Consider the following 18,431-nt stretch of genomic DNA (forward strand, 5'->3'; position numbering starts at 1 on the left):
CATGACTGCAACAGAAGAACCATATCTCCACCTTAAAACAACCCATGACTGCAACAGAAGAACCATATCTCCACCTTAAAACAACCCATGACTGCAACAGAAGAACCATATCTCCGCCTTAAAACAACCCATGACTGCAACAGAAGAACCATATCTCCACCTTAAAACAACCCATGACTGCAACAGAAGAACCATATCTCCACCTTAAAACAACCCATGACTGCAACAGAAGAACCATATCTCCACCTTAAAACAACCCATGACTGCAACAGAAGAACCATATCTCCGCCTTAAAACAACCCATGACTGCAACAGAAGAACCATATCTCCACCTTAAAACAATCCTTGCTGCTTTATTCTGTGCATTCTGCAGCCTCCTAACTTCACTTGATGATGCATTTCCCCAGACCACAGAACAGTAGTTCACCTGACTTTCAATTAATGCTTGTGTTATTTGCTGAATAATTTTCCCTGGTAAATATTTAGCTATCCATCTGATTATGCATGCTGTTTTAATATTTTTTTTACATAGATAAGCAGTTGTCTAGCTGCTCTCCCAATAGTTTGGTTTCTGCTACTTCTTCAATTTGTACTCCTCCCATACTTAATTGTATCCCATGCTGTTTTGGCCTTTTCCTAGTTGAACAGACCAACATAACTTTGGTTTTCTTGGTGTTTAAAACAAGTTGGTTTTGGCAAACCCACTTCTGATATTCTCCAAATCTCATTGTAAAGCCTGCTGTACCTGTTGAACCAATTGTCTTCGGGCATAAATTGTAGTATCATCTGTAAATATACTAGCGTGAGTTTCAACCAAGGCATAGGGAAAGGTTGTTGGTATATATTAAGTAAAGAAGTGGCCCAAGGCAGCTGTCCTGCGGTATTCCACAGTTTAACACATTAGGGGAAGAAAATGAACCATTGACATAGGTGGACTGTTTCCTGTCAGTTAGATATGACTGTACCCAATTCAATGCAACCTCCTTAAAACCATAATGCATTCATTTTGTCAAAATTATTTTGTGATCCACTAAATCAAATGCTGCACTGAAATCTAAAAATAGTACACCTACAAATTTGCCATTATCCTACCATTGAGCCACTGGTCAGTCATGTCAACCAATGGTAGTGGTAGTGGAATGGTTTTTGCGATAAGCATGCTGATTGGCTGTAATCAGATCATTCTTTTCCATGTACTCCCACATTTGTCTACTCACAATACCCTCCAATATCTTACTGAGTGTAGGGAGTAGACTAATTGGTTGACTATTGGCAGGAGTAATGGGTTCTTTGCTGTCTTTCGGAATAGGACACAGTTTTGCATTCTTCCATACATTTGCAAACATCCCCTTTTCCAGTGACCAATTAAATATGTATCTCAGTGGAACTGCAATCTGGGGACCGGCACAGCGAAGCAAAAAATTGTCCATCAGACCATAACCTGTAGATTTACCATCAGGTAATGACTTCAATAGGTTTAACACCTCCTCCACTGACACCATTTGTAGACTAAAAGAGCAGATCTTATTGCTCATAATATGATCATCAATCCATTGGACAATAGCTTGTTTGGAAGAATGTATGTCTACATTGTTGCTGAGTAATTACATTATCTGTGTAAAAAAATCTGCAAAATGATTGGCAACATCAACTGGTTCTGTTATTATTCTCCCATCAACCTCCACACTAGATGGGCATGATGAGATAGATGTACCAAGTAAGCCCTTAACTGTGTTCCATACCTTTTTAGAAGCATTTTTACAATCAATAAAAGCATTGTTGTAAAATAACATTTTTTTCTTTCGATTCATAATTATGTAATGTTCTATAATTCTGTTAATCAATTTCTAATTTTGAGAGATAAGGAATGGGATGAAGCAAAATTCCCTCCTTGCATTGTCAAGTCCCTTTCTCTCTCTCTCCATCTCTGCCTGCTAATATGCATATGATTGTTCATCAAGTGCGTCTGGAAATAGCACCCCCCACTCCCCTCCAAGAGAACAAAAAGTTCTGCAATGTTCAATCAGGCACCGCAACACAGAGAAAATTCACTCAAACACAGCTCTCCTGGCTATTAAGAGCCCAGAGTGCTGCCTGCTTACCAGGAAAATCTGTCCCTGGAGAGTCAAAACGAAACCAGTTAAGATCAATACTTACACAATGAATTATGTATGGATGTACTGCAAGGGGCCTTGGTGTGTTTGGCCATGTCAGTGGGGCACCCTTAGTTCTTCTATAACATCCATTTGTCTGCTGACGTCTAATTATCTCCCTTACTCTCTCATTTACCCCACCCCCATTCTCTGTCCCCCTCTCCCTCCCCCCCTGCTCTGTCTATGTCATCTGCAAGAGATTCTCAACTTGGGTGAGAACTGGGACTGGTTCACTCAATCAGTAACAAAGACAGCCCAGCACATATCAAGACATACACAGCTGCACCACTTTCGCTCTTATTGATGGCTGCACCCACACACACACACAGACTACACACTCACTCTCTGTGTCCATACCTCTGGCATGTGAGAGTCCATAGAATTATACCCTACAGAGACACTAGAGAAAAAAAGAGAGAGAGAAGAAGATAAAAAAGGGAGTGAGGGGAGGATAAAATAAAACCCTCCACAGGAGCCGAGCTGAATTACAATTTCAAGCTCTGTACTCAAGTTTTCCCTGTGAACAAGAGCAACCATGAGAGTGCTAGAGGAGTGGAGAGGAGCAGAGGAGAGAGGGGGGAAGGATGAGCAGAGGAGAGAGGAGAGAGGAGGAGAGCGGGGAAGGAGGAGCAGAGGCGAGAGGAGGAGAGGGGGGAAGAAGGAGCAGAGGAGAGAGGAGGAAAGGGGGTTAAAGAGGAGCACAGGAGTGAGGAGGGGAGGGGAGAGGAGGAGAGGGGGGAAGGAGGAGCAGAGGATAGAGGAGGAAAGGGGGGAAGGAGGAGCAGAGGCGAGAGGAGGAAAGGGGGGAAGGAGGAGCAGAGGAGAGAGGAGGAAAGGGGGGAAGGAGGAGCAGAGGCGAGAGGAGGAGAGGGGGGAAGGAGGAGCAGAGGAGAGAGGAGGAAAGGGGGGAAGGAGGAGCAGAGGAGAGAGGAGGAAAGGGGGAAGGAGGAGCACAGGAGTGAGGAGGAGAGGGGGGAAGGAGGAGCAGAGGAGAGAGGAGGAAAGGGGGGAAGGAGGAGCAGAGGCGAGAGGAGGAAAGGGGGAAGGAGGAGCAGAGGAGGAGGGGGAAGGAGGAGTAGGGGAAGGAGGAAAGGGGGTAGAGGAGCAGAGGAGTGAGGAAGAGGGGGAAGGAGGAGCAGAGGAGTGAGGAGGAGAGAGGGGGAAGGAGGAGCAGAGGAGTGAGGAGGAAAGGGGGAAGGAGGAGCAGAGGAGTGAGGAGTAGAGGGGGAAGGAGGAGCAGGGGGAAGGAGGAGCAGAGGAGTGAGGAGGAGAGGGTGAAAGAGGAGCAGTGAGAGAGGATGTGTGTGTGTGTGTGCACACATGTGTGTGTGTGTGTGTGTGTGTGTGTGTGTGTGTGTGTGTGTGTGTGTGTGTGTGTGTGTGTGTGTGTGTGTGTGTGTGTGCATGTTTATACTGTGTGCATACTGCACATTATATATTAATGTGCGGTCAAACTTTATTTCGATAGCCTGGATATTCCATCTGTAGATGCTCTACAAATGATCTGTTGAGCAACTACTTGCTAAGGTTACGGTTAGGTTTAGAATAAGGGTAAGGTTAGGTTTAGAATAAGGGTAAGGTTAGGTTTAGAATAAGGGTAAGGTTAGGTTTAGAATAAGGGTAAGGTTAGGTTTAGAATAAGGGTCAGTGTAAGGGTAAGGTTAAGTTTAGAATAAGGGTCAGGGTAAGGTTAGGTTTAGAATAAGGGTCAGGTTAAGGGTAAGGTTCAGTTTAGAATAAGGGTCAGGGTAAGGTTAGGTTTAGAATAAGTGTTAAGGTAAGTGTTAGTAGATAGTTAGTTGAAATGTTAATGATTGTCTGTATAGCAAAGAACATTTTACCAAACATACAGAGAGAGACACATGAATGCCCTCAGAAGCTGTGCATGTTTAACCTTGTCCGCAGAGAAAAAGAGGGTAAGAGAGAGAGATAAGTACAGAGAGAGTGAGAAGCACACAGAGAGAGAGAGGAGAGAATGAGAGAGAGGTAGAGAGGGCAGTTGAGCTCAGTAATGACCATTAATGAAAGCAGTGTTGCATGCAGGGACGAATCCTGCCCTTCTATTCACTCTCTGGGCCTCAGGGACACAGCCCAAAATCTCCTCCGCTTTCCCACCTCTCTCTCCCTCCTTTTCACCCTATACACCCTGTCCCGTTTCCCTTCAACCTCTTTAGGAAAATATCAATTGCATACTCCTTGCATCCTCTCTCCTCACCTCCTTCTCAAAACCCATTGGAGGAGAAGGTCAGAGGGGAGGAACCTCTGGCCTTCTCCTCCAATGGGTTTTGAGAAGGAGGTGAGGAGAGAGAACAAGAGGAGTATGCTATTTTAATTATCTCATTGTCTCCCTCTATCTTGTCATCCAGGTTCTCCAGCCCCTCCTAAATCCCTCCCATGCCAGTCCCTTTCCTTTCATCTTATTCTTGCTCTTCACTATCTCCTCCTTCCATTCTCACTTGTCTCTCTTCTATCTCCTTCCCCCTCTTTCTTTGTTGTCCCCATCAAGTCTATCAGTCCCTCCTCATTCTCTCTCCTTTCTCCCGTCTTCAACTTCCCTCCCTCTCTCCTTCGCTCTCTCCCTCGCCACTTTTCCTAATCTCCCATCTCAATAAACTCCCTATTCTCTCTCTCTGCCGCTCCCATATCCCTCACATTCCAATATTTTTCATCCCATATCCTATCTCATTTCCTCCTCCTCTCGCATTTCGATCTCTCTCCCTTTCTCCGACACACAATCACTCCCATCTCTCCTGGGCACTCAGTCTCACTCTACTCAAGGCTCTTTCCCTCCTGCTTTTCCCTGACAAATACACACACTTACACCTCCACCGTCACACACACACACACACACACACACACACACACACACACACACACACACACACACACACACACACACACACACACACACACACACACACACACACACACACACACACACACACACACACACAGAGAGAGGGACAGAAACTTACACACACACACAGGGACAGAAACTTACACACACACACTGCTCCATTATCGACACACACACAACTCCAACCCCGAAACACTCATCTATGTCTGGACACCTACAGTTGAAGTCGGAGGTTTACATACACTTAGGTTGGAGTCATTAAAACTAGTTTTTTAACCACTCCACATACACTAAGTTGACTGTGTCTTTAAACAGCTTGGAAAATTCCAGAAAATGATGTCATGGCTTTAGAATCTTCTGATAGGCTAATTGACATCATTTGATGTGGATGTATTTCAAGACCTACTTTCAAACAGTGCCTCTTTGCTTGACATCATGGGAAAATCAAAAGAAATCAGCCAAAACCTCAGAAAAAGAATTGTAGACCTCCACAAGTCTGCTTCATCCTTGGGAGCAATTTCCAAATGCCTGAAGGTACCACATTCATCTGTACAAACAATAGTACACAAGTATAAACACCATGGGAACACGCAGCCGTCATACCGCTCAGGAAGGAGACGCGTTCTGTCTCCTTTTGATGAACCTACTTTGGTGCGAAAAGTGCAAATCAATCCCAGAACAACAGCAAAGGACCTTGTGAAGATGCTGGAGGAAACAGGTACAAAAGTATCTATATCCACAGTAAAACAAGTCCTATATCAACATAACCTGAAAGGACGCTAGGCAAGGAAGAAGCCACTGCTCCAAAACCGCCATAAAAAACCCAGACTACGGTTTTCAACTGCACATGGGGACAAAGATCGTACTTTTTGGAGAAATGCCCTCTGGTGCACTTCACAAAATAGATGGCATCATGAGGGTGGAAAATTACGTGGATATATTGAAGCAACATCTCAAGACATCAGTCAGGAAGTTAAAGCTTGGTTGCAAATGGGTCTTCCAAATGGATAATGACCCCAAGCATACTTCCAAAGTTGTGTCAAAATGGCTTAAGGACAACAAAGTCAAGATATTGGAGTGGCCATCACAAAGACATGACCTCAATCCTGTAGAAAATTTGTGGGCAGAACTGAAAAAGCGTGTGTGAGCAAGGAGGCCTACAAACCTGACTCAGTTACACCAGCTCTGTCAGGAGGAATGGGCCAAAATTCACCCCACTTATTGTGGGAAGTTTGTGGAAAGCTACCTGAAACGTTTGACCCAAGTTAAACAATTTAAAGGCAATGCTACCAAATACTAATTGAGTGTATGTGAACTTGTGACCCACTGGGAATAAAGAGGTGATCCTAACTGATCGAAGACAGGGGATTTTTACTCGGATTAAATGCCAGGAATTGTGGAAAACAGAGTTTAAATGAATTTGGCTAAGGTGTATGCAAACTTCCGACTTCAACTGTATATCATATGATCTTAGTATCAATTTGTTGGAAGGACACCATTTCTATTCGTAGTAGCCCATTAACAGTATTCCAACTCTGCCTGTACTAATGCCAATGGCTCAATACAAACATATTCACATCAGAGAGAGAGCGAAAGACAAACAAATATATGAACTCATATGCATTAAGGTTGACGGATTCACTAGCTCCTCTCTATGTTGTCCATTAGCCTGTTGTGGCACTGATGGATAAAGTCTGCGTCTCAAATGGCACTCTATTCCCTATATAGTGCACTACTCTTGACCAATGGCAGTAAATAGGGTGCCATTTGGGACGGGCCCAAAGAGTACAGAAGCATTACCATGGGACACACATATACATCATGTCTCATGAGTAGATAATTGACAGATGAAGCGTGTAATGGTAATGTTGTTCTCCGAACTGAATGGAGCCAGAGACCTTTAATAGATCCCCTGCAGACAGCTAATGTCTAGTGCTACAGATTGGTCCCATTAGAACATATCCTACTAGATCCATATGACCACACAACCAATCAGACGAGGTTAGTCTGCTGTAGGCCAATAGAGATGAAGCTTAGAGGTCAAAGGTGAGGGTGTTTTGACAAGACACATGATAAAACTTGTTTCAGAAGTGATGCTCTTTACTCATAAAAGCTCTTAGTTTCCACCATCAATAAAGTGGCCCTATAGTCATAGAAACAGCTTTGGCACAAACTCTGGCATTAGCTCCCAGTGATGAACAGTTCATTGAGCTGCCCTATATGACCTTGTCTAGCTATCTACTTCGCTCTGCTGCTTATGGATGAGAGCATTAGGCATGTCAGCCAGATAAAGTAATGATATGATAATTAAATGGGCTTCTGGGCACATCACCACCTCTGACAGTAGGTATATTTCTCATACATTCATCATCAACCCTGCTGCCCAGAAGGATGAAGTCATATGCTGCACCTCTTCACTCATATCTATGAATTCCTCTTAGTTCTCAATGTTATTAAACAACAGAAAATGGGTTTGCACACCTCCTAGGCTAAATAGGTCTGGACAATTAACAAGCTTCATTGATATGCATGCAGCAGTGTTTTGACATTATAACAGGTCAGGCAAGTGTAGGCCTAATTATTCAAACGCCTCTTTTGAGTTACTTGATAACACATTCTCTTCAGCAATTATGTCCTGGCCAAGAGGTTGAGATGGTTATGCAAAAACATGCTGAAAGGAGAGGAGGTAAAGTGGAGTGGTTTCTATTCAGGAAAGAGTGAGAGAGCAGGAAAGAGAGGTGGGAGAGAAAAAAAGAGACCCTCAACTGTTCAACAAAAGACCTGACCCTATGAGTGTCATCAGTGTTTGCAACAGAAGCACAATGCAGCTGAATGTTAATGCTATAGTAGCCTCCACTCTACTCTGCAGGAGAGCTAGTGTATTGTGAGCGGAGTGGAGCTAGATGACTGAATGTTAATGCAAGTGTAGAGTGCCTGATGTTGACACAGAGAGGGACGCCGTTCCTGAGCCCTATTCAAATACACATATACTGGGTAGAAGAGTAGGCTCTACACACGTACGTGCACATGCACACACACACTAGAGAAGAGGGTCATTGGGTATGAGGAACAGTATAGCTTTTGTCCTGACTGGAATTCCTCTTCACATCCGTTGGTGCTGGTTGTCAGTTGACCACCATCGTCATGGTGACTAAATGGGGTTAGATGTAGCAGAAAAAAGTTTGTTAATTTCGAAGATCTCAGACAGAGTGGAATGGCTGGCCCTGGTTCAAGGACAGAGGGATTTACACAGACACAAGTCCAGGGGGGAGTGCTCTTTCTGGGCATGGCCAAGACTGTTAGGCCGTAACACAAGGATCTCCATGAACACTGACACTCAGCCATGGTCGAGGTTAGAGTGCTACTTGCAATGGAGAGGAACATGGAAGGGGGGGGCAAGAGGAGAACAACAGAGGGAAGAGAAACTTGGGTCTGCACACGCACATACACACAAACTAAACGTTTCTCCTAGTTGAACTCCCTGGGCAGTAGTGTGTCCAACATCTTGTTTTTGGCTCTGCCCAGTGACTGTTGACTCTGATAAACTAGCACCATTATATTTCACTCCCCCATCTCAAACTGCAGCCATTTTATTCCAATCTCCCAACTCACACTGAGGCCATTAAATTGCCCTCCACTCCCACGCCATTCTCCCTCTGCCTTCACTCTCTGTGTTAATGATAGAACGCATGCACACACACCTCCAAAACACCCTTGGATTAACTTGTCATTTTAAACTACTGTGCCTATTTTCTGGCCCAAACTCCTGCAGAAATCAATGTGGAATATGGAGGCTGAAAAGCCATTAAAAGCAGAGTGATGCCACCAATGGTGAATACAACCCAGGAATCTGCAATCACTGACATTCTCCATTCAGTCTATATATCAGTGTGATTGCAGGCCCTAATGGGTGCTTTACTGTGGACTCTAATGGTGAGGTGGAAATGAGTATTATGTATGTATCTGTTTATGAGCTGGTGTAAGCAGTTGGCCCGGGATCCAGGTTTCTCATGCATAACATCTATGCAAAGCAGCAGATGCAGCCGTGAATCTCCTTTCACACTGAGGAAGGATCTATGAAATATAGAGCTGTAGATTATACTCTGTAGACAGAGTGCTTCTCCAGGGAGTTCAAAAGAGGCACTCTGGAGTTTTACTGAGAGAAAAGAGAGACAGTTGTGTGTCACAAACATTTGAACCCAAGGATTCAGAAGCCAGCTACAACGGGTTCATATAGACCAATCTGTAATGGCAGATGAATTGTTCTGTACCAAGCAGCTCCTGTTCAGTTTAATGATGATCTACACGCTAAAAGGCTACATTCCTTCATTGCCATTTGAGAATAACTTAGATGAGTGGCGATCACCATTCAAACACATAGGCGAAGCAATGAGAACAGATATTATAGATTAGCTCACACACACACACGCACACGCACACACGCACACACACACGCCTTAGGTTTTCCCACACTTCCAACCACCCAGAGATGATCTTTAATCAGTGATTTCCAGCAGGGCTGTTCATGTGCTGACAGGCTAGTCATGTAGCAGGCTAATGCATTATGTCAGCCTGCCTGCATGCATCCGCTGTGTCTCTGCTTAGATGTAATTGGCTGTCTGACAGTCCTCTATGGACCTGTAGGCCACTGATTACACTGATGGGGTTGGTGGCAGGAACCGTAATGTGACCAAATACATGTTGTGACAGAACAAATCAGTTGGACGGGCATTTGATTTCCAGAGGAGGCCTGTTTTTTCATGGGACCTCCTATGTGTGCATGCGCTTGCACTCATTTTTAAATGGGGGTTTTAGTAAAGACCACAGGCAGCTCATGAGTCTTAAGTTAGGGGAAGCTTACAATTTATCCCTCCGTTTCTACCGATCTGCATGCCAGTTCTGAATATTTATATATGCACATTTTTGTGGAACAGTTACATTTCAATAATAACATTTTTGTTTCTCAAAATCATTGTCACGTGGTTAATCATAAAAATCTGAAGTAAAATGATACAAATCTAAAAGTTAAAATTCAACTATGGCTAGAGCACTAGCCTCTGCTATATAGACACATTGATACACTGTGACCCATTGGTGGCTAAATAAATGATTGTCTAGAACTCAGTGATAGCCTATAGACTAATGCAGCAGTAGGCCTATAACCTCCATCACCAACTAAGTCAAATACATAGGCCTAAAGCCAACAAATAAAAAAAGTAGAAAATATACTGATGAAAGTTCTGGTTCTTTTAATCGCATTAATCTCTCTTCTCCGCCTGTCTGCCTCCCTTTCTAGCTGTCTTGACTTGAGCTATTGCTAGTGAAGTTCAACATTGTACCAAATTATCACAGGGTCCGGCCCGAAGCCGTCGCTAACAAACTCTCAACAGTGTATCAACTAGCCTATTCCGGGACCTCGAAGCTTCCTGCGCCAGTGCGCTCGGGACAAAAAGCATTTTTTTTATGAAATCATCAGATCATGATATTATGTTCTTTCACACAGAGGCTTGGTGATTATTGAGGTCAGGAGTGTTGGAAAGATTTTTCAAACACTGAGGAACGATCTTTCACAATCGATGTTAGAAACCGATTTTGTTGACTTGTGTGAGGCGAAGAACAAAATGGTGGTGTACCAGTTAAGACAATCAGAAAGAAGACATTGCCAAATGGGCAATTATGGAGGCATTCATATGTTCAACACCCCCCCCCACCCCTTCTTCTTGATGCAACATTTTAAAATTATACTCAAAACACATTCTCTTCACACATATTTTAGATGCTTTCACTGACAGCCGCTACTCAATCAGCTAGACCTATTGCCACGTGTAATAACCAAATTGTGGGCTTCCCAAACACACTTGTGATTTGAAACAATCCACAGGTATTTTTAATAAAGAAGCTAATGATCATCTGTGGCTAAGTCATGCTCCCTGTTGAAGTATATTGAATAATTTTATTTAGACAGGAGTAATTACATAATGTTGATTAAACATTGATTTACTTTAGTGTAATGTCTTCTTTCCAATTCGCAAGAGCATCAGATACATGTTCTACACATACTGAGACAGAGGGGAGCTGTTTCACTTGCTCGGATGCTTAAACTGAGATTGATGCGTCTTTCTGTCGGCGCGTGTATCGGTCAAATAAATTATCTATATTTCAATATTTTATTTGGATGGGCTAGGCCCCCTAAGGCCCTCCCATAATATCGACCCTCGTGTGGTTACTGAAGCAGCAAAGTCCCACTAACCGCAAACCAGATGGGATGGCGTATCGCTGCTAAATGCTGTAGTAGCCATGCTGGTTAAGTGTTCCTTTGAATTCTAAATAAATCACAGACATTGTCACCAGAAAAGCACCCCCACACCATCACAACTCCTTCTCCATTCTTCATGGTGGGAACCACACTCACAGAGATCATCCGTTCACCTACTTTGTGTCTCACCAAGACACGGCGGTTGGAACCAAAAATCTCAAATTTGGACTCATCAGACCAAAGGACAGATTTCCACCGGTCTAATGGCCATTGCTCGTGTTTCTTGGCCCAAGCAAGTCTCTTCTTCTTATTGGTGTTCTTTAGTATTGGTTTCTTTGCAGCAATTAGACCATGAAGGCCTGATTCACACAGTCTCCTCTGAACAGTTGATGTTATGATGTGTCTGATACTTGAACTCTGTGAAGCATTTATTTGGGCTGCAATTTAAGAGGCTGGTAACTCTGATGAACTTATCCTCTGCATCCTTCTTGACATTTTCCAGATTGACTGACCTTAATGTCATAGAGTAATGATGGACTATCATTTCTCTTTGCTTTTTTGAGCTGTTCTTGCCATAATATGGACTTGGTCTTTTACCAAATCGGGCTATCTTCTGTATACCACTCCTACCTTGCCACAACACAAATGATTGGCTCAAACGCATTAAGAAGGAAAGAAATTCCACAAATTAACTTTAAAGAGAGGCACACTTGTTAATTGAAATGCATTCCAGGTGACTACCTCATGAAGCTGGTTGAGAGAATGCCAATAGTGTGCAAAGCTGTCATCAAGGCAAAGGGTGGCTACTTGGAAGAATCTCAAATATAAAATATATTTGGATTTGTTTAACACTTTTTTTTGGTTACTCCATGATTCCATATGTGTTATTTCATAGTTTTGATTTCGTCACTATTATTCTACAATGTAGAAAATAGTACAAATAAAGAAAAACCCTTGAATGAGTAGGTGTGTCCAAACCTTTGACTGGTACTGGGGGAGTGGTAAACAAAGGAAGTCACTGTAGTTCGTTCCTGTTCAAGCAATGCTGCAGGATAACCTTGAGGAGGACACCTGGTTTTGTTGTGAAGGGAATGTAAATTCATGTAAATTACATGTAAATGTATCTGTCCATCCTCAACTCTACCCTGCACTTTAGAGATGGCTACCCTATGTACATAGTACATAGTACATAGTCATTGAACACTGGTCACTTCACTAATGTTTACATACTGTTTTACCCACTTTATATGTATATACTGTATTCTAGACTTATCCTCTATAAATACTGGTATACATCACTTTTCTATTCACATACTGTCTATACATACCATTATTAACACATGTATGTATAGATGGCATTTGGATGATTAGTGTTACAGTGCTATTTGGGTTGTTAATTGGTTTCGTTCCGAACATCTCTTGACTTCTTTATAACAAATGTTTTTAAAGTTTAAAAAAATAGTATTATTTGTGTACTTGTTTGACATTTTACTGCATTGTTAGGCGCTAATGACAAACATTTAGCTAAACTGTGTACACGACCAATAAACTTTAATTTGACAAACATTGAATCCTTATTCAAATGCACATTGGATGCTGAAATAGGAGTAAGGTTTGGGACTGGGGACATGAAACAGAGCTTTGGCAGAAAGTGGATGTGAATGGGAGCAATAATGAAGATGTTTTCAGAACCTTTGTGCGCTATACTCTACATGAAGTCACTAGCATAATCCCCACTGCATTTCTGAATTCCTGGATATTTTTTGGAATGTAAATATTTTATGACAATCTCCATTTGAACATATTTATGTTGAAAGTCCACAGTTTACTATGAAGGGAGGTGTTGAGTATTCAAACACACACAGAGCGTGCCAAAACAAAAGCCTTTGATGGTGGTAATCAGACAAAGCATGCCATGTCTTCAGAAATCCACATAGCCAGTTGAAAGCTAGCCCCCCCTCTCTCTCTCTCTCTCCTAACACACTGTGTCATTAGTCTACTAAGACAGTTCAATGGCTAAACTTTCAAAAAATGTCCCTTCGTAGCAGATTTGAAATAACTTTTCCCCATTCTGTGAATTAATATTACTATTAAGACACTGTCTCCAACTTTCCATCTAACAGAGAACACTTCATCTACAGCTCTCTGCATGTCTCATACTATTTCACATTCACAAACTTCTCATTCTGATATTAGACTGCTGAAGGTCAGGGAGTTATACTGTGTGTATTATTGCTTTCGTGTGTGTGTGTATGTGTTTGGTGCTTGGGCATGCTGAGTGTGTCTCTGGTCTCCAGTGTGTTTGTGTGTGTGCCTGGGACGTCTGTGCCCCCGGGCTGTTCTCCTGCTGTGACGAGGCAAAGGGGGGGGTCAAACATACACCCCGCCCCCAACCCCCTCCGACAACGTACACCCAAACACAGATTTGAGAGGAAAAAGAAACGCTGCTGTGCCGAATGGGCTTTAATGTTATTTCTGCTTCCTGAATTACAGAGCCCTCCCCCTCCCTCTCTCTGCCTCGGGGCTCGACTCCAGACTACTGCTATCCCTCTCACTGTCTCTCGCACTTACTATCGTCTCTCACTCACTTCTATCTATTCAATCCTCTTCTGGCTCCCATTTCACCGTGCCTCTCTATCTCAGCATCACTCTCTCTCTCTATCCCTCTCCTTCTATTGATCTCAAATCCCCCTTAGCCTCTCATGCCTTTTATTCCAATTGTTTCTATTGAAATTTATTCAATTCAAGGGTCTTTATTGGCATGGGAAACATGTGTTAACATTGCCAAAGCAAGTGAGGTAGATAATATACAAAAGTGAAATAAACAATACAAATTAACAGTAAACATTACACATACAGAAAATTATTCTCTATCTTCCCATGCTCTTCCTAGATTACATCGCAATACGTTTTTCTGTCAACTTTACTATACTGCCAACTTTTTTCCAGCTTTTCTTTATATCTGAAAGATATTGCCGGTATCAAAGCCAAAACTTTTATTTCCAGTAAACAACGTAGTAATCATTTTGGTAAAGTTCTGCCTATATTTAACAAATTACAAGTCGTATGATATGTTACGAATTGTAATTCGTACAATATGTTATGAATTTGCAATACGTATGAATTCCACATTTTTTCTGGCTAACCTTAGTTAGGTGGCTAAGGTTAGCTAGGCTAGGTGTTAGGTTTAGGGGTTAGGAGTTAGGTTAAAGGGTTAAGGTTAGGGGGAGGGTTAGTTAAAAAGTGAAGTAGTTGCAAAGTATATGAAAAGTAGCAAGTAGTTGCAAAGTTGCTAAAATACCAAAGTTGTCTGTGATGAGATTCGAACACGGAACCTTTGGGCGCTTAGACGTTGACATTTTATGCCCACCCATTCACGCGCCTTTCGTTTTTACCTTAAGTAACCTTCTGTCTTATGTAACCATACCAAACGTAACATTTCATACTCAATTGAGTGTCCCGGATTCTTGGTTTGATCATTCATGGAAATAAAATAGCTGAAAACATAGATGGAGAACAAGCTATCGGATGAAAAATGCCGGAGCTTTGGCGCAGGTATAGCTGAGTAGCGCTAGCGGAAGTGTAAATCATAGTCCATAGATGCTGATAAGTGATTGTCCTGCGTCCCATTGTGTCATAGCTCCGCGGCTCTGACACCACCATCTGCGGGGGATGCATAGCACCTCCCCACAGGTCCCAACCAACGCGTCTCAGGTATGTATCCTCTATTCATTTGAATGTGTTGACAGTTGGAGAAATTGTTTGAGCTGTGCTAAAAATTCTAAAAAGTATGAAAGCTAACGGTCCAATATTCCACTGTTGTGCATACGTGTACACATTTTGGTAAACAGTATGATAAACCCTTACCGCCACTTGGCAAAAAATAAAATAAATGCTCCCACTTTTTATTATTTTTATTTCTATTTCTACAAATCAATCAAATCAAAGTATCAATATAAAATCGTCCAAAATAATATTTAGATATGTAACTGTATTGACTTTTCCCCTCACCACTATTCTATATTGCTACATTGCATTGTTCGCCACTTTGTCACTTCCCCCTCCAAAAACCCATTACCCAATGAATAAATAGAAAAAAACCATAGAGGCCATCCTCTGTCTAACACATGGCCAAATCAGACTGCAGGAATGAAACAACGGAAGGATAAAACTATGAGAGCAGGCTAGATGTAATTATCAGACACGTCAGAGGCAGGTAACCCAAACAGCATTCTGACTCCATGAGATGGGGAGTGTAGAGAGGAAGAAGGGAGTGTGGGATGACTTAAACAGATGTTGTGTGCCTTATCTGTCATCTACAGCACCTCTGCTCTTATTCTCTCTCTCTCTCTCTCTCTCTCTCTCTCAAAGTTAGAGGGGGGGGCATAGATTGTGTCTGTGTGTATGCCTGTGGGTGTGTGTTATGCAGTTTAATTTCCCCCTCCTCTTCCTTAGCTCAGAGGGATAATAAACCCTGAGCTTCTCCTCTGCTCTCTGCGTGCTGCAATCTGTCTTGATGGCAGACCTCTACACGGTTACCACCTGATGGATTCTGACTCTGGCCTATATCAGGATGGCCATGGAGGTCTGGGAGATGTATATTGAGGCACATGTGCATGTTAACTTCCTATGCAGGAACAACAAGCTAGCTTCTTGCTTCTGACTTAAAGGTTACAAAGTTGGCTTGGTAGCAAAGTATTGAATCCTAGTGAGCAATGTTGGATGCTCGTATAATGGTGCCTTGTGACTGTGAAACCATTAGCATGTAGCCATGTTAGTGTATAGCTAGCGCATAGCTAGCAGGTAGCTGGTGTGTAGCGGGTTGTTACTATGTAGTGTGTAGCTCCTTACCTGCGGTGGTGAGGCAGTGTTCCTCGTCACTGTTGTCCTGACAGTTGTCCTGTCCATTACACAGGAAACTGCGGTCCACACAGCGCCCGTTACGACACTTGAAGCGGGCCTCCAGGCACACCAGCGGATTACCTGCTGTGAGAGGACCACAACACAGCTCAGAGGTTAGAGGTCAGAGGATAGAGGTCAGTGGTTAGGTATGTGATAAACAAACTGTAGGCATTCTTTTGTTTCATTTTTATAACCACCAGCTCCTTCAACTGAAGAGCTGGAGAAACCTAAAAAAAAATAGAAAAACCTCAAACCTTTAACACGGTCCAATTTATCAATTTATCAAAGAAATATCAAGAGGGAATTAATGAAAAAATGAAATGCATCACACTGCATCGAGAGATAGAGTAAAACCTTTTGATCTCGGTTTTTGATTAGATACACAAATCCAACTAGCATGAGAGACCTCGGAACACTTCTGATTCCTCTTTGCACTCTTGTGCTGCTTGGCCTTTGTTCCAAGCCTGAGCAGAATGAGGCTGAATTATCTTGTAAGAATATCCAGACAATTAGGCAGTAGAGACATAGTGGTCGGTTCTCAGAGCGTGGCGTTCGTAGCACAGAGCACGTGGAAGGAGCGCAGTTCCATTTAAATGGCTAGATTAGATGTGCATCAGCGTGGGGGCCTGCAGGCTAGGCACAGTGTCTCTGACGATGGAGAGTGATTGGCTCGTTAGAAGCTGCTCTGCCGAGATGGAGAGAAACAGGAACAGAGGGAGGGAGCCATGTGAGCCCACTCCCAAATCCACCACTTCTATATACTACAGCTAAAGCTGGCTCCCAAATCCACCACTTCTATATACTACAGCTGAAGCTGGCTCCCAAATCCACCACTTCTATATACTACAGCTGAAGCTGGCTCCCAAATCCACCACTTCTATATACTACAGCTGAAGCTGGCTCCCAAATCCACCACTTCTAAATACTACAGCTAAAGCTGGCTCCCAAATCCACCACTTCTATATACTACAGCTAAAGCTGGCTCCCAAACTATCCGAACACTGATCATACAGTATGTCCAGAAGACCAACCTGTGTTTAAACCACAGTGTATGTGGTTAAATAGAGAGTGGCTTCCATGACATACTGTACATTAAGGTCATGATGGGGTATTATGCCAGGGTTAGTATGGGATGGGAGGTGGTTGCTGTGGGATACTCACTACATTTCTTCTCGTCGCTCCCGTCAGGACAGTCGCTGAAGCCATTGCAACGGAACCGTCCGATAATACAGTGTATCCCGTTGGCACAGGCAAAGAACGTCGGAGCACACTTGGACTTTATCTTGGCTGTGGGGAGGAGAGAGCGAGGGAGAGGAGGGGGAGAGGAGGGGGAGAGGAGGGGGAGAGAACGAGGGAGAGGAGGGGGAGAGGGAGGGGGAGAGGAGGGGGAGAGAGCGAGGGAGAGGAGGGGGAGAGGAGGGGGAGAGGAGGGGGAGAGGAGTGGGGGGAGAGAGCGAGGGAGAGGAGGGGGAGAGGAGGGGGAGAGGAGTGGGGGAGAGGAGTGGGGGAGAGGAGTGGGGGAGAGAGCGAGGGAGGGGGGGAGAGAGGAGTGGGGGAGAGGAGTGGGGGAGAGGAGGGGAGAGGGTGGGGGAGAGAGCGAGGGGAGAGGAGGGGGAGAGGAGGGGGAGAGGAGGGGGAGAGAGCGAGGGAGAGGAGGGGGGGAGAGCGAGGGAGAGGAGGGGGAGAGGAGGGGGAGAGAGCGGGGGAGAGAGCGAGGGAGAGGAGGGGGAGACGCGTCTGTTATTAGGATGATGCAGAAATGACTATGGATGGATGATGCTGCTGTTGTAAATGTCTCATAATAGAGTTGAGCTGTGGGGAAAAGAGGGAAATATGAGAAAGAAGAAAGAATGAGAAGAAGGGAAGGAAGGAGAGAGAGAGATGAATAACAGGACAGTGAGAGAGGGGGAGACAAGGAGTGAGAGGCGAGTGGGAGGGATAGAGGGATGTGGGTCCTACCAGACAATCACTGTATATTACAGGCTGCTGCTCACATTTAATTCATGGCCTTAAAGGATCCTTCTTATTGACATTCTGGTAATGGTGAGTTCTAATACATAATGTTACAAATGTAGTTCTGTTATACTAAAGGTCAGTGAATTTATCAGTTCTACTTGTCTTGCAGTACTTCTTTGCACTTTCTCTATAGACCTACCCCCCACCTTAAGAGCTACAGGTTGGAAACCGAATGGAAAGCAGTTAGGAAGGAGAGCAGACAGAAAGCAGACAGAGACAAAGAGAGAACAAAGTGGAGGGAAGCGTT

At 43.6% G+C, this 18,431-nt stretch overlaps 1 protein-coding gene across 2 annotated transcripts in view; it reads right to left on the reverse strand.

The window, feature by feature from the left end:
- LOC118396192 (low-density lipoprotein receptor class A domain-containing protein 3-like) overlaps positions 1 to 18,431 on the reverse strand; it is a 139,597-nt gene that overhangs the window by 43,761 nt on the left and 77,405 nt on the right. Inside the window, exons 3-4 of one of the 2 annotated variants that reach the window (XM_035790297.2) lie at positions 17,330 to 17,455; positions 16,118 to 16,249 (exon numbers count right to left, since the gene is read on the reverse strand). In XM_035790297.2, coding sequence (XP_035646190.2) covers positions 16,118 to 16,249; positions 17,330 to 17,455 — 258 coding nt within the window. Of the gene's footprint in view, positions 1 to 16,117; positions 16,253 to 17,329; positions 17,456 to 18,431 lie in introns of both variants that reach the window. The other variant, XM_035790296.2, reaches the window with a different exon arrangement.

The sequence above is a fragment of the Oncorhynchus keta genome, chromosome 17 (assembly GCF_023373465.1).
Source record: "Oncorhynchus keta strain PuntledgeMale-10-30-2019 chromosome 17, Oket_V2, whole genome shotgun sequence".
NCBI classification, from domain to species: domain Eukaryota; kingdom Metazoa; phylum Chordata; class Actinopteri; order Salmoniformes; family Salmonidae; genus Oncorhynchus; species Oncorhynchus keta.